The sequence below is a fragment of the Rhinolophus sinicus genome, chromosome 2 (assembly GCF_057876585.1).
Source record: "Rhinolophus sinicus isolate RSI-liver-muscle chromosome 2, RSI-T2T, whole genome shotgun sequence".
Taxonomy (NCBI): domain Eukaryota; kingdom Metazoa; phylum Chordata; class Mammalia; order Chiroptera; family Rhinolophidae; genus Rhinolophus; species Rhinolophus sinicus.
In genome coordinates, this window is record NC_142502.1 from 65,419,692 (window position 1) to 65,436,425 (window position 16,734).

The 16,734-nt window shown below is 38.4% G+C and overlaps 1 protein-coding gene across 3 annotated transcripts in view; it reads left to right on the forward strand.

Annotated features, from left to right (window-relative positions):
- The first annotated feature begins 14,165 nt into the window (after window positions 1-14,165).
- The window catches only part of CEP162 (centrosomal protein 162), a 73,338-nt gene continuing 70,769 nt past the window's right edge, over window positions 14,166-16,734 (forward strand). Inside the window, exons 1-2 of one of the 3 annotated variants that reach the window (XR_012496660.2) lie at window positions 14,166-14,780; window positions 15,650-15,765. Coding sequence is in view for 2 of the 3 variants with exons in the window: in XM_019729511.3 (XP_019585070.3) it covers window positions 15,709-15,765 (57 nt within the window). In the remaining variant the exon portion in view is untranslated. The remainder of the gene's footprint in view (window positions 14,781-15,649; window positions 15,766-16,734) is intronic. The other 2 variants (XM_019729511.3, XM_019729510.3) reach the window with 2 other exon arrangements.

Below are 16,734 nucleotides of genomic sequence, written 5' to 3' on the forward strand. Positions count from 1 at the left end.
CCGTTTCAACCAGAGCCTCCCTATTTTCAAATATTTCATATGTTGCGGTTCCATGCGATAAGTCACTTGAAAGAAAATATTCCTCTGCTTTAAAAATGTAAATTACCAAATTAAATCATAGACTTCTCTTTTTCCAATTAAAATTAAATTTGAATACCCTTTCAAAAATTATACAACAAAATAACTGGTAAGGGATGGAAAAAACAAAACAAAAACAATCCTTTGGACAGCTTTGGAGTGGCTGCATTGGTATTCCTGAGGTTATTTTCTTTAGCCACCTATTTACTTATCTATAAATAGGTGGAGCTATTTACTTTTCTATAGCTCTCAAAGGTATTTCATCTAATCTAATTACCTACAAGGTCATCCATATTTTTTCAGCCCTCTCTTCCCTGCTCAAATTCAGTTCTGAGTGCATTCCTGCCTACTAGGTATCTCCAACTGCCCCTTAAATTCAGTAATTCAACATATCCAAAATCTCTTTAGCTTACTTAGTCAATGGCCCATCGCCTATGTATCTGTCTACTCATCCAAGCTAGAAGCCTCATACCCATCATCAAAACTTCTCCCTCTAACCCACTCCGTAAGTCAACCACACCAATATATTTAGCTTCTGGGAAAATCTCTCAAAACCTCTTTCTCTCTCTCTTCCTCACTGCCCCTTTCTTTTAAAGTCCTCATTGTCTCCTGCCTGACCATCACAACACTCTTCTGCTGGACTCTGTATTCATTCTTCTCCTTACCAATCTCAACATAGACAACAGAATTATCATTTAAAAACACAAATCATCCCCCCATTTGAAAGCCTTCAATGTACAAAGAATACTTAGCTTGGAATATGAGACCTTTCACACGCTGCCCTCACTTTCTCAACTCAGATATGAACACTATAGACCTCCACAGGGTCATTAGTTGTGAGAGTTACGGCTGATAAAACAAGAAAGGAATTTATGACAGCATATATTGAATAGCTCACAGATATCTTAGGAAGGTTGAAGAACCAGATAGGAAAGGCAAGGAAGGAGAAAGGGAGGCTAAGCAGAAAACCCACAGCCGAAAGCAGACTGTACCAACAGAGTACTGCCACCACAGAACAGTGGTCCTGTGCTTCGTAACACCACTGTCACACTCTCTGGATGCTGAATGTGGCCCTGGCCCCACAGCCACTGCCCCGGGAAACTGCAGCCCTAATGATGCTGTTAACACCAAAAGGATTCTCCATTCAATGTGTTTTTCTGCTTCCCTTGCTTCATTCATCTGACTGGCAGAGCCATTCCTTGCCAAGAGAGGGGGAGGGAGTAGAGATTGCAAAAACAGGAGGCAGACTTTTTATCTTCATAGGAAGAGGCTGGCCATAAAAAGTGGAATCAGATGCAGGACAACAAAAAGTCGACAGAGGTACAATCTATACTTCAGCTTCTCAGGCTGTGCAACATTCTCCAAAGGAGACCTACTCCCTTTTGCCTCTTTAAAAATGCTGTTCTCAACGCTTCCTATTTTCTAATAAAGAAGCACCTGTCTACCCCAGGTCTAAAGTTATCTCCTCTGTGAAGCATTGGTTGGTGCCTCCAGACAGAGCTGGTGCTTCTTTTGTTTGTGGTCACCATACTCTATTGTAGCACTTCTCACAGGCTCACAGCGTGTTGTAATTGTGATGTCATTTCACAGTTCATTTCCCATGTGAACAGTGAGTTCCTCTTGGCAGGGATGATGTCTTTTATCTCTGTGCCTTCAGAGCTAGGCATCACGCCTGGGACAAAATATGTCCTCGGTAAAGTGTGTTGAATAATTTTTGTGTTTCCGCTAGGGAGAATGTTTTGGAGTCTATGGGTGACCCCTAGAAGACACTGGCCTCTACTGTCAGTAGTGGAGGCACCATCTTCCTCTTGCCCAGTGACAGGAAATGACAGTTCCCAGAACTTTGCAAGACAATTGGAAGCTGGGAGGAGCTCCTGGCATGAACACTGGCCATCAGCCTCATAAACAGCACCTCTCAATTCCATTCTCAGTTCTAACACTTACCGTGTTGTGGTCTTTGGCATACTGATAGGGTTACATCTATACCAGAAATTACATGGGTTTGTTTTTTTACCTAAACTAGTGATAAGCTGGGAAGTATAGAAATCTTGTGACAGTTTTTCATTATTTTGTAGATGAAGGTTAAAGCAATTTCAATAGTATTCAAATCCTGATGGGTAATACTCATGCACACTAAAATTTCTATCATCCTCTCTGTGCTATGAAGACAGTAGAGAGCCCATTGTCTCTAGGTGCAAATGAGATAAAAATCCTTTAAACTCTTTAATGTGCAACATATGAGTATAACAATATAAAATTTGATAATTTTCAGCATGTATTAGTTATGAAATTTCTAAAGGCATGTTAAGTATTAAATTTTTTTATAACACAATAGAAAACATTTTTTATACTATTAATATTAACTGAGTGGTAATAGAAAGCATTGGTGAATAATATTTATTTGTTTTAAGGGTGAGATTTTCTTCTTGGTATTCACTGAGATGCTGGCAGAAAAGCAATATGATTCTTCAACAAACACCTTTGTCAGTTGTCAGCTGGATGCCTGTTGGAGACACAGAGAACTATTGTTCCTCAGGCATGTGAGAGATAGTGGTCAAAAAACATGGTAATCATTCCACCAGCATGCACCAAAACAAACTGAAATAGCTAACTTTGGAAAGAGAAATGATGCAATAGTTGAAACGGGAAAATTGTGTGAGGAATAAATATGCATAAATTCAGGAGAATGTAATTATTTTATTGTTGTAAGAGTCAGTGATATATTGTTTTTACATATATGTAAACTTACTATTTCATTGCACAAGTTACAGCTTTCATCAGGGTGCCTGGGAGGCTTTGACATGCCAGCAGACCTCAGAAATTTATTCTGATAAAATTTTTTAACCTGGGTTTTTGAGAACTTTCAATTCCATATAGCGTTGCTCAGGTTCTGTGATTATATGTTCTGCCAGTGCAAGTGTGCACAGTATTTTTATGAAACTATTAAGGTATTATTTGTCCTCCCCCGACTTCAGTCTCTAAATTGCATGCCCATCTTCACCTTGGGCCTTTGCATTTGGTCCAGTACGCCAAGAAATCAAAGAATGCAAGTTTTCAGCCTTAGGAAAAAATATTTTGATTCACCATGCCTTAGAGCAGGGGTGTCCAAACTGGGGTGCACAGGCCAACTGTGGCCTGCAATCCATTTTTAATTGGCCCGCAGCAAATTCCAAAAATATATTTAGTTTACTTAAATAAACCAGGTGAGGCAATACGTACTTCACCTCGAGTGAGTGGCCCGGCTGTTTGTGTATTTTACCACATATGGCCCTTGGTGGAAAACGTTGAAAAAAGTTTGGACACTCCTGATAGATAAAGAAGAAATAACAATGGGGGTGGCCAGTTAGGTCAGTTGGTTAGAGCATGGTGCTAATAATACCAAAGTTGCCCGGTTTGATCCCCACATGGGCCACCAGTGAGCTGCGCCCTCCTTAAAAAAAAAAAATAGAAAAAGAAAGAAAGAAAAAAGAAATAACAATGGAAGGAGGGAGTTTTGTTGCAAGTTTCAACTTGCATATCTATTATTCCTATTTTAATATTTATTTACTTTATTATTAGAGCATTGTTACTTTAGACCCCTCCCACAACATGAAATATTTGTTATAAATATACAATAATTTACTTTATCTTCATTTAAACTGTAAGTATCCTTAAAAGTACACTGATTGTTCTATATTCTGGTGGATTTCTTAAAACATCAAATTCTCACATTAGGAACTGCCCATGAAATAGGCATAAATATGTGAAATGCAACCATATTAACAATAACTTCTCAGACAATTAAAGGTTTTATTGCTTTTTAAAAATTATTATAAGTATACTTTTAAATTGAAATAGAGAATTTTAATTTTATCTCTAATTTATTTCTTCCCCAAAAAATCTCAATCAAAAATTTTAAAAATGTAAGCAAGGGTAGTACATAATTTCACATTTCATATATTACTTTGTACTTTCCTTTTTTTTTCCAAACTTCTTGAAAGACTTCACTTCTAATGCTGATAATTGGAAAAATATGATAAAGTATAAACAAAATAAAGTGAATAGAGCCCCCCAGGCCCAATAATTTTCATGTATGGCTTATGCAGTTTCTTGCTGTGAGATTAAACAGGTATGTTTTTAACAAAATTTGAATTACAATTCTTGTACTATTTGAAATTCTGCCATGTCCTACTATTTCATTCTTTAAATACTAGGGAACTTTTCGAAATTAAAAAAAAAAAAAAAAATTGAAAAGAAAGTAGTCTTTTGTTCTTGAAGAGATGCTAGAATTAAAAATGTAAAACAAACTCAGATCAGCAGTATATTCTGGTTGTGTAATCCAGACATTAAAAGGCTTTTGATCTAAGCAAAAAGTATACAATTCTCTTCTAATGTTCAGATGTTACCTTCTCAGTACCTGTCTATCACTGGTTTTCATTCCATGTCCTGCTAGCCCTGGGAGCCCTGCCTCCCTACCCTTATGATTCACAGGGCTATGGATCTACTGCAAAGAGCTGGGAGTTCTCAGATGGCCCAACTTAATCTTTCCATGAACGTCGTTATCTCCTCCGTCTGCCATTTTCCAAGTGTCAAAACAAACCCACTCTATGTTTTGTTTCAAACAGACTATATTCGTGATAGTGACATTTCCAAGAAAAGTATGTTTTAAAAGCCCAAGATTAATGTTAATAATGTTAATATTTGTATGTGACTTTATTTCTTCTTTATTTCTTGCAGTATTCATTTTACATATTTTTAAATAAAAAAACTCAATTTCAACTAAAATTAAATCAAATTTATCTCCTTTAAGAGAGTATCAAGAACTCAGAAACAACCTTGAAATTTGGAAGTCATAATCTCATGGGTTTTATTCTCTTTTTTAAGAAAAACAAAGCATTAACACCTTTCTCTTCCCTGGAGGGGAAAGGAAGAGGGAGCTTAAATCCTGCATCTCTACCTATGTATTACAAAGTACCTTTTCAGAGTAGGTGAACAGCCTAAATGTGTTTATTGTTATAAAAGGAAGGAAATGAAACCACTGAAGAAAGTGACTTTAAGTTATTAATTAATGAGAAAAATGTGGTAAATATAGCAGGGCTTCTTCATGCTTCTCAAAGACTTTAGGACAGGTAACTTATCTCGAAGGTCATCACCAAGTCTTTCTCATTCTAACAACCGTGAGGAACCCTCTTCTGGAGCAGAAAAAAATAATCAACATATTTTATTTGTTCTGAGCCCTTCAGAATTAAGACACAAAACGAAGGGATTTTATCATTGATGCAATAGTTATTTACATTAAAGGAAGCAATTTATTCCTCCATTTACTAGCCCCTGGGAGGGCAGAGAACTTGTGGATTGACTCTGAGCAACTACTGAGCTGATAGAGGAGATTCTACAACTCCCTGTCTCTCATTACACACTACAGCTAAACATTTGGTTATCATTGAAATCAGAGAGATAATGGACCACCGCATTTCTATTGTCATTTTAATTAGCTCTGCCTATAATCATGCGCTTGCCCACGCCCAGATCTAAGGATAATCTCTAATACACAGGGGTGGGCCATAAAGTGGTGGTGGGGAGAGACCATTACCTCCATACCTATGGCAACCACTCAGGAAATACTCATACTTAGAAAAGTGTTAAACTATAACTTAAACCATCAGATAATAAAATGGCATCAAGAGACAATTAAGCCAACACTAATTTAACACCTACTTTGTGCAAAACATTGGTGTCATACAAATACTGATAACACAACACCCACCTACAAAGAGTTTATGATTTGGTAAGAGAAAGGAGAAAGAGAAAGAGCAGGCATTAAAATAATGAATGAATTAATTAAATAATTAATTAACTTTAAAACATAGGTAAATAACTTTTCTGCTAGAGATACAAGCAAGAAAGAACTGTTTTTTCCAACTTGAAGTATCAGAAGGTCACTGAAGGCTTGGGTGTGAGTATGAAATAAATTTGAATTCCATGTTCTTTTGCTCCTTATGCAGTTTTCGCAAAGTTAAATGGATTTCTTTAATAAGGCAATGGTGTGAGAGAACCAATGTTACTCTCAATATCTTTTATTATTGAATGTGGAATAATGCAGATGGTGGATTATTCCGCATTTTTCTTTCTTTGGCTTTCACCATGAGAACCAGTTCATTGCTCATTAAAATCTCCTTCAAGGGGCAAACAATTGAGGGGATGGAGATGAAATTCATTTTGGAACTTGTTAGAAGCATTGGTGAAAGGTTTGGTGGAATTGTAGAAAGAGTCTCTTTATATTTTATTTTTCTTTCATAGAAACCTTGTTTTCCATCAATAAGATTTATATGGTGACTAGGAAATGGTATGTGTGCTTTGACTTTCTGGATAAAAAAGTTCTTCAAATAAGGACTTCAAGAAAAATATAGAATTTTTCTCCCATTTCATATCAAATATTAATTTACATTTTCCTTTAAAATTGATTACACTACCGAAAACAAAAAAATGAGTAAAATATTTCTCAACTAACAGAACACATCAGTATTTGCACAGGTAGCAGATCTATTTTCACATCCAAATGCGTGTTTTCATGTTAAAATTGATGAACCCTAAATTTACTAATTAATCAAGCAGGTGTGAGCAGCAAAAAGTCTAAAATTAATTTTTGAAAAACCCAAAGAATGACTCTACAATAGTTACTATTATCAAAAAAGGAAGATGAATTAAAATAATAAAATCTGCGGTGAAGCTTCAGATTAGATCGGTGCTCAGTGGCCTCCTGCCAACCACCACACACCTGTGGTCGCTGCATGTAAAGAAAGTGATTTGGGGTAGGCGCAGCCTGCACATATGAGCAGCATGGAGGCTTCCAGAACTTGGGAGCCGCTGGAACATTAGAGAGTAAATCCGGTAAGATAGAACTGACTCAAAACAGAGGATAGAAGTGAGGGGAGGGACAATTGCATGGTCATGAGTGAAGGCTAAGGTTTGGCTGTTTAAATAGTCCACAAAAATGGATTCCTCTAGTTAGTCACAGAGTTCTGCTTTCACTATTTTTAAGGCTTTTTGATAGCTGTGATGACTATGGGGCTCCAAGAGACAGAAACAAAATAATGTCTTCTTATATTCTAGATTGGAAAAATTGAACAAATAATAATGATGATAAGAATTGGTATCAAATCATTGTTTACCACATACACTATATGAATGTTCCTAAAATTAACAACACAATAGTTAACCTGGACTGCTATGATGTAAAAGTTACCATTCAAAATTTTTATATGTTTTAACTCATGTATTCTTCAAAACAGTGTGGTATAGGTGATATCATTGTGCCTATTGAATCAATGAGGAATTTGAGATGGATGCTGCTACATTCTAATCTAAACTTCTAGTATAAATCAATTATATAATAACTTCTCTCAACCAGGCCCTCATCATGTAGGGGTTCCTTTGCCCATTGGTGGCTCCATTGATTGGCCAGATCCAGATCACACAGGTGACCACAGGCGCTGGTAACTTTGGATTCCAGCTTCAGTGGAAAGGATTTTGATTGCCCAATGTCAACTCATGTGCTATAGCATCTTTTTATCCCCATTGTTTATTTTTTTAAATTGTAAAATACACATAACATAAAATTTACCATATTAACCATTTTAAATGTCCAGTTGAATAATGTTAAGTACATTCACACTGTTGTGCAACCAAGCTCCAGGACTCTTTTCAAATCCTGCAAAGCTGAAACTCTGTACCCATTAAATAACCTACAAATCCACCATTTTACTTTCTATCTCTATGAATTTGACTACTCCAGATACCTTATATAACTGGAATCACACAGTATTTGTCTTTTTGCGACTCACTTATTGTATGTGCTACAGAATTTTTGAAAACATAAAAAACTATGCTAATGCAAAAATATTCACAATCATTTTATAAGGAAGATTTTTTATTATTATTACAAAACAGGGAAAATGACAGCTGATAACTTGTGTGTTTTTAAACCCAAATGCAAATTATTTTAACTTATTGGTTTCTTGCATTTCTTTTTTACCTAGAGCAAAAAAAGTTTTAAATCAACACACACTATGACAACCAAAATACATATCAATAGTAGATATTTCAAATAAAATGCATTATTGTCCTGAGATATTTGATATATTTTTCATTGTCAGTTTTTCAGACGCAAAGTTTATGAGACATACTTGACTATGCTTTATGAAGTATATGTTGCGTTCACTAAAAAATGTATTCCTGACACTCCTAATTTTTAATTTTACTTATTTCCTTTTTTTTATTTTTGTCAGTTATAGACCCCAGAAACTCAAATGAAATGAAATCTTATATATTTCCAAGGCAAGTAGTCATCAAACTTTGCATTTAAATTTTATTCTTAAACTGAAAATTGAGAGCACCAAAGTTAAATAATAGCCTGATGCTCTTGTAAGCCACCAGATAATTTTATTCTTAAAAATTATTTTTCTTCCGTTACAAATGACGTTAAGTAGATTATGATTTTTCTTTCTTAAAATGCCTTCTCAGAAAGTGACAGTTCAAATTTCAAAGTTATTTTCAGCGAAGCTCAAATTCTCTGTTCTACATTGTCCTTTCATGACCTCTGATGGTGAAAGTGTAAACTGACATTACAAATACCAACAGAAATAATGCCCCAAATTCCATTTACTTTGTTATTGAAGAATCTTCCCCTTCTCTCCACACTTATTTGCCTTGAGAATGTAATAATATCAATTACTCAACAATGTAGAAAAAATATTGGACAATTTCATACTACTTTAAAGCACAAAAAAGCCCTCATTCACAGTCTAAATCTCTAAATATATGTGTACATTTTATATAACATGAACATTTTAATGATATAGCAACTTGCAACTGTGACTACTCGCTCTCAAATGTAAATTGAATAAAGTATAAACTTTAGAAAAGTTGAAACAATTATTTTAATTTACAAAATCATCACTCTTCCTAAATCTCTGTACATATGAATAATAAATATATGAATAATTATAAATTATAAATTAAGATTTGAATTATTTGTATTTATTATTTCAACTTCATAAGAATATTGTCTTGACATTTCATAGAACATCATTATGGTTTACTATATTGATGGCATCATAGTAATTGTACTTGGTGAGTGGGAAGTATAAATTATTCCTAAATGCCCTACTGAGGTATATGCAAACCGTAGGGTGGGAGATAAACCTCATAAAATTTTAAGGTACTGCCTATTGATGAAGTTTTAGGTGACCTATTGTTTGAGACATGGTGGAACCAAAATGATAAAGGTGGAGAACAAATTGTTACACACTGGAACCTACCACCAGTAAAGAGGCATAGTGCTTGGTGGGCCTCTTTAGGTTTTAGAGGCAGCATATACTGTACTTAGGAATACTGTACCAATCCATTTATTGGATTTGAATGTTACCCAGCGCAATACAAGAGCCTGCAGCAGGTCCAGGCAGTTGTGTAAGCTTGCTGGGAGCTTAAGCCATGTGACCCAGCAGATCTGAGGGTGGCTAGAAATATCTGTGCCAACTGATGAAAGAGAAAGAAAACTCTGGCCTTCTTCACATATGGGTTAGCGTGATATATTGATAGCAGCCATAAATGGACGGTTGTCACACCATTGCTGCACTCAGAGGTATCCCTAAAGGAATGTGGTGAGTTCCTCACAAAAAGCCTTCCTCATAGGTTATTTTTGTAGGAATATGATCCCACAGAGCAGGAATAATGAGCAGGGAGTAAAAACAGGGAAGAAGGAAAAATTGAAATAAGGATGCTTTATCAAAATGACAATGGCTATGGCCAACTTGTGCTGGATATTATATGCCTTCTGAGAAGCCTTGATGAAATTCATGAAATAAAAAGGAGAATCATTTTCCTATGGTCTTCCCTCCCCCATGGGTGGAGGTGGCCCCTTGGACTTTGACTACTGCATAACCATTTGTAGGTTGCACATGTGAGGCAATGCTATGGTCATTTCACACTTCTATGCCAGAAAATTTCCAGGGAAGGAAGAAAGCAGTGGGGTCTCTAAAGGTTAAGGAGAGAGTATAGCTCACATCCACAGGACAAACTAACCTGTCTACTTGGTTGTTGAGTATTCAGAGAATGCTCGTCTTGTGAGCATTAACATGAGACACAATTACAATGCAAGCAATGTACCCACTCCCACAGATCTATCCACATGGCTCTTTCCCCAGATTTCCTCATCTCTGTTTTTTTTCTCTCTTGCTTTATCAAGGTCCCTGACCGAAAAATCAACTCACTTGTCACTGCCCAGTAGTCTATGTATATTTATACCTCAGGCTACCTCTACTTCCATATGAAGTAACTGATAAAGTGTTCTGCTTGGAGCTCTGCCCACTGGGAGGATTTCCCTTCACCACATTCCTTTAGGGATACCTCTGAGTGCAGCAATGGTGTGACAACAGTCCATTTATGGCTGCTATCAATATATCACGCTAACCCATATGTGAAGAAGGCCAGAGTTTTCTTTCTCTTTCATCAGTTGGCACAGATATTTCTAGCCACCCTCAGATCTGCTGGGTCACATGGCCTAAGCTTCCAGCAAGCTTACACAACTGCCTGGACCTGCTGCAGGCTCTTCTATTGCGCTGGGTAACATTCAAATCCAATAAATGGATTGGTACAGTATTCCTAAGTACAGTATATGCTGCCTCTAAAACCTAAAGAGGCCCACCAAGCACTATGCCTCTTTATTGGTGGTAGGCTCCAGTGTGTAACAAATTTGTTCTCCACCTTTATCATTTTGGTTCCACCATGTCTCAAACAATAGGTCACCTAAAACTTCATCAATAGGCAGTACCTTAAAATTTTATGAGGTTTATCTCCCACCCTACGGTTTGCATATACCTCAGTAGGGCATTTAGGAATAATTTATACTTCCCACTCACCAAGTACAATTACTATGATGCCATCAATATAGTAAACCATAATGATGTTCTATGAAATGTCAAGACAATCCAGGTTCCTACAGATTACATTCTGGTAGAGTACATGAGAGTTAGTACAGCCTTGGGGGAAACAGGAAATGTCCTCCCCAGGTGCATGCCAACTGCTTTTGATGCTTTTTTTCCAAAGAGAACTTAAATGACCAAATTTGCCAGATAAGTAGTGGCATGCCAAATGTTAAGAACTGTATTAATCTCTTCCAGTTAAGAAAATATATCTGACATGGCAGCTGAAATTGGTTTTAGCACTTGATTTAAGTTTACTGTAGTCCATTGTCATCCAAGATCTTTTTTTCCCCCCAGGAGCCAAACAGATTGAAGAGTTATATGCAGTGTTCGGTACTCCCGCATCCTTTAAGTCTTTAAGTAGTGGTCTAATCTTTGCCATTCCTCCCAGGAATTGTTTCTTATTTACTGACTTGGATGGGGGTAAGGTATTTTTAGGGCCTTCCACTTGGCTTTTCCTACCACAATGGCTCCACAGATCAGAGAACCAACGTAACAGTTTTTCCAGTTACAAAGTATACTTGGGAATTTTATATATCCTAATTATTCATTTGGGGACTGGGAAAACAATCACAGGGTGGGCCACAGACCCATTGTACCCTGTGTGACACTTGGGCTGGAGCTCTAACTTTTACCTGGCCTCCATATGCCCCTACTCTAACTGGAAGACCATGATGGCATTTCAGGTCCCCTGGCATCAGTGTCACCTTATACCTTTTATCCAACAGTCCTTGAAAAGTCTAAATATCCTCCTTTCCAATTTTCACCTGGCCTCCATATGCCCCTATTCCAACTAGAGGACCATGGTGGCTTTTCTGGTCCTCTAGCATTACCCCTTATCTAAAGTCCCCCAGTAGCCTAACTATTCTTTCTTCAACGTAATGTTACTCTGGTAAATCCCATAGAGCCCTTTGTGGAAGGATAGGGAGAATGCTTATAATTATTCTTGTGATATTACAGAGTCCTTCCTCAAGGGCACTCAGCCTCTCTTTTAATCACTGAGATCTGGGTCTGTGAAATTATATAAATCTAAAAATTGGATGAAGGACCTGGATTTTCCATTAGAACAGCTGATGATAGTGTTCTGCTCATCAGGTCTCTCTCTCTCTGTCTCTCTCTCTCTCTCTCCCCCTCTCTCTTTCGGTTACATACACATACACACACACACACACACTCATACACTCATCAAGTAATCACCCAATCAGCCGTTCATTTGTCTCATCCCTTAAAACATTGTGATTTATTAGCCATTGCCACAGATTCCTGCAGTCAAGGCAAGCTGATTGCTACCACAGACTTCTGCCCATTTCAATAATTACAACCATCTTATAGCTGATAGTTAAGTATTGTTACCTGGGCTCTGCATTCAGAAATCCCAAATCCCCACTGATACTAGGGAGACTAGTTCCATAGCATCCTCTACTCGTAATAACTCCGACCTGTGGAGGACAGACATCACCAAATTTTTTCAAAGATGTTGATGTCCCCCTCACCAGTGAATTCATTATTAACTGACTGAAGGTAATGTCCTATGAATCCTCCCAGGGAACAAAGTCAGATGTTAGGTTCTAGATGTCACGTAACAAATCCAATCGACCATTCCCATCTCCCTGAGCCTTCTGACATCTTCTTTTATGTTATGCCAATCTAATTTCAGCATCCCTACCTTATTTTTCCTATTGACGATTATCACATTCAGCAGCTGTGGCTTAGAGTAAAATATGAGGCCAAGAAGATCTGAGGCTAATGCAAACGTGTAAATTAATGTGAAGGAAGCCTGATTTGCAAGAAGCTTACTACCCTGTTTCCCCGAAAATAAGACCTAGCTGAACAATCAGCTATTATGCGTCTTTTGGAGCAAAAATTAATATAAGACCCGGTTTTATTGTACCATGACATAATACTGGGTCTTATCTAACGTAATGTAATATAAAACCGGGTCTTATATTAATTTTTGTTCCAAAAGATGCATTAGAGCTGATTGTCCGGCTAGGTCTTATTTTCAGGGAAACACAGTAGTAGAGATGGGTGGAAAAGGAAACTACTGGGCTATAGAATTGGAACTTATCATTATCTTGTACCTATGTATATCAACCAAAATATAAACTGAATTGAATTGATTTGTAGATTGTAAGGATTAAGTGAAATACTGCATGTGAAGCTCCTGTCAACTTACGTGCTGTGGGGACAGAGTCCCAGAGAGCAGTTTCCAGGCTCTCAGCTTTACGTGTACGGATGCTGGCTTGGGTGGTGGATGGCCATCAGGTGTGACTGGTTGGCCATCAGCTGTAACCAGTTAGCCAATTAGCCACTAATATAACTGCCGTGGCTGGGTTGGTTGGTTGGCAGGCAGAGAAGCAGGCGGCAGATTGCAGGTCTTGTGTGGGTCCTACTTCGTGTGCCTTGCCCGGCTGGCCGCCAGCGAGACTGGGGGACAGGAAGAACCCTTATTGGGGTACTGGCGAATGTTTGCTTTTGTATCTCCAACTCAGCCGCCAACGAGAATGTAGTGGTATGACTCCGCTATCTATGGCTCCATTGGTGTTTCGTTTTGGACTCACCATGTCCTGTGTTCTTATGCGGGGAGTGGGCATAACAGATTCCCGGCATAACAGGTGCTCAATAAATAGTAGTTTAAAAAAATATCTATCATTTAAATCTTTATCTTAGGACACAGCTCCTGGCATGTATACATTTGTATTACAATAAACACATGCTGAATTAAAATTTCAGGCTGGAGCTAATGAGGTCCTTATCCTGTGTCTGCCAGCAGCAATCCTTTCAACTGCTGTCGATTTTACATTCACTATCCTAAATGCTGTCCTCTAAAACTCCAATTTGTGTTCTTTTTTTTGAGGAAATAGCAAAAGTAAAATAAACTAAAAATCCAATAAAGTAATCGTAAAATGCCACTATAGATGCGGGGGGGGGGGGGGGGGAAAGAGGCGTAGAGAGTTGGTATGTGTGTGTGTTTTCAATTTCTTGTCCACTAGCTAGGAGAACAGAGTTCCCTTATCCTCACAAGTTCTTTCTTACAGGTTTGAGTTTCTCTCACAACGCCTACACGAGACTTTGCACGTGGAGGAAATCCAATAAATTAAAAGTTTCCAAAACTTCCGCTTGGAAAACTGAGAGTTGAAACGACAACGGCGAGGAAGGTTAGGAAGAGGAGATAGGAAGTGCGGAAATACATACACGACGGGAGCTAAACTACATTTCCCAGGAAGCCACGGGTTGGGCCTACAACACCCATCATGCCTATGTTCCTGTTGTCGTGACCGGTTCGTGGATCCACTTTCCCAAGGAGCGCAGAGAAAGCCGAGGAGTCTCCACTGGTGCAGCAGCGATGGCTGTTACCTACTAGAGTATCTTGAGCCGCGGCTATTCAAACCTTTGCCTCGCTTTTTGAGGCAAAAAGATAATAACCGGTGTCTCGCCGGACCGTGGGCCACGTGATCAGTCCCGGTCATGTGACTCCGGAGCCCAGCGGCTGATGTCTGTTACCCTGACAACTGATGGACCTCTGACAGACCTTCCGGCAAAGCGGGGAATTCGGAGACCAAAGTAGGTGAGGCGTGGACACTTGCTTCCAACTCGCCGGCCGAGACTGGCTTCAGAGCTTTAGTTACAGGTCATTGCCTTCCTCCGCCTGGACTCCTCTGCAAGTGCGTCTGTCTTCCCGCCAACTCCGGAACCCGTGCTTCCTGGAGCAGGGACCTGGCCGAGCCTAGGACCCTTTCGGTGAGTTCCGGCTCTGAATGAGAATTGGGGCCAAGGCCTTAACCGCACACACCCTGTACTGATCAGTGATGCTAATGAGGGGGAGGAGGTGTTAATCCGCGGGTCTCCCCACGCACCCTTCCCTTTCTCCCCACCCCCGCCTCTGCGAAAGGAACTGCGGGGTGAGCTGCCTCTAGGAGTTACAGTCCAGAAGCTGGGGCAGATCTGGAGTTGAGTTATTTAGAGGGACAGGGGAGAGCTTTGCGTTACAGGTCACTACTGCATGGTTTCTGTTGGCCTTCCCTCGCTCCAGAAGAAACATAACTCGTTCTGATTGATTTGTATACGCCATTAATTTTAGGTAGATTTTGAATCTTAATAGGTTTAATTTTTCTGTATTTGGAAACGTCCCCATATCTGGAAACAGTCTATTTTGCAATATTGTTAATGTGGATTGATAAATAACTAGCTGAATCTTAAGACAGCAAAAACTCTATCCTGGATTTTACACAAAAAGCCGGTCTTTTGGATATGCTAATTTATAATTTTTTAAAAGATTCCTTGAGAAGGCCTGGTGTTTTGTTTTTTGTTTTTTGAACACACACACGCACATTAATATGTATAGATTTAAGGGAAAGGGTGGAGGCCACCCTTTAACAATTGGATGTTAACAATAAAAATGTATTTCTGGATCCTAAGTACAAGGTAAACTTTGAAAGCTGCTTTTCCAAATCAGTTTATGAATGAATTAGGAATCTTGTCCAGCTTACTGGTCCATAATTGTGCATATATACTAAATCGTAAGATAAATGTCTGAGGTTTAAGTCTGGTTGTTTTTGTCATGTGATATAAATTTCCTTAAAAGATATTTATCATCTTTCGATATTTAGTGTTTCCAATGTTGTAAATACTTTGGAATGTTTACTTTGGGAAGTGAAAATTACTGAGCATGGCTCGCTATTCCAAAGAAGAACTGGATGAAGAGTTTGAACAGTTCATGAAAGAGGTAAGTTGATATTTTTAAAAGCTACGTTGTCAATTTGTCTCATAGGAAACTCATCCTTCAGTTCTCTCTTTCACCTGTAAGATACAATCAGTCCATCACCAAGCTCTGTCAACTCTAGTTCTCTCCCTTTTCACTACCACCATCCTAGTCCAGGACACCAGTATCTGACTGGGGCTACTGCAACAGTTCCCAAGTACTGCCCAGCATTCCTTCCCCAGTCTGTAGCCAACACGATCTGTTACATAAATCAGACTCTATCCCTCCTCTATGTAAAACATACTCTCTTGGCCTCGTATCACGTATAGAATAAAAGTCCGAACTCCTTCCCATCGTTTACAAAGCCCTGGATGATTTTGATCATTTCTATCTCACTGACTTTATACCACTCTTCCTCCTTATTTACTTATGTTACAGTGGCCTTTATTCTCCCCTAGATATGCCAAGCTCATGTCACATTAGGAGCTTTGCACTAGCTGTTCCGTCTGCCAATACTGTCCCCCTATTCTTCACATGGCTGGTAAAGATCTCATCTTAAATATCACTGCCTGGGAGAGGTTTTTGTTCTGTTTATCCAGGAAAAATGTAACCACCAAGTCATTTAGTATGCCGTGTATTTAATTCTCTATGTAGCACTTAGCATCATTCGTTATTTCACTTGTGTAGGTCTATTTTCTGCCTCCCATTATAAGAATGTATGGTCTATGACGTCATGGCTATATGTTCATTGCTATCCCTGCAGTGCTTAATAGGCGCTTAATAAGTGTTTGTTGAATGAATGAATTAGAGGGTTATACCACATCATACAGGTATGTATTTATATAAACGGAGAGGCCTTGTAGAGCATTCAGGAGAGTCACGTTTTAAACTATACTAACCTTGTTCATAAAGGGAGCCTGATGTATGATACAGTAGAAAGAATCTTACTTTCATTATCTAATAGGAAAAATAATGCCTATTTGGTGGGATTGT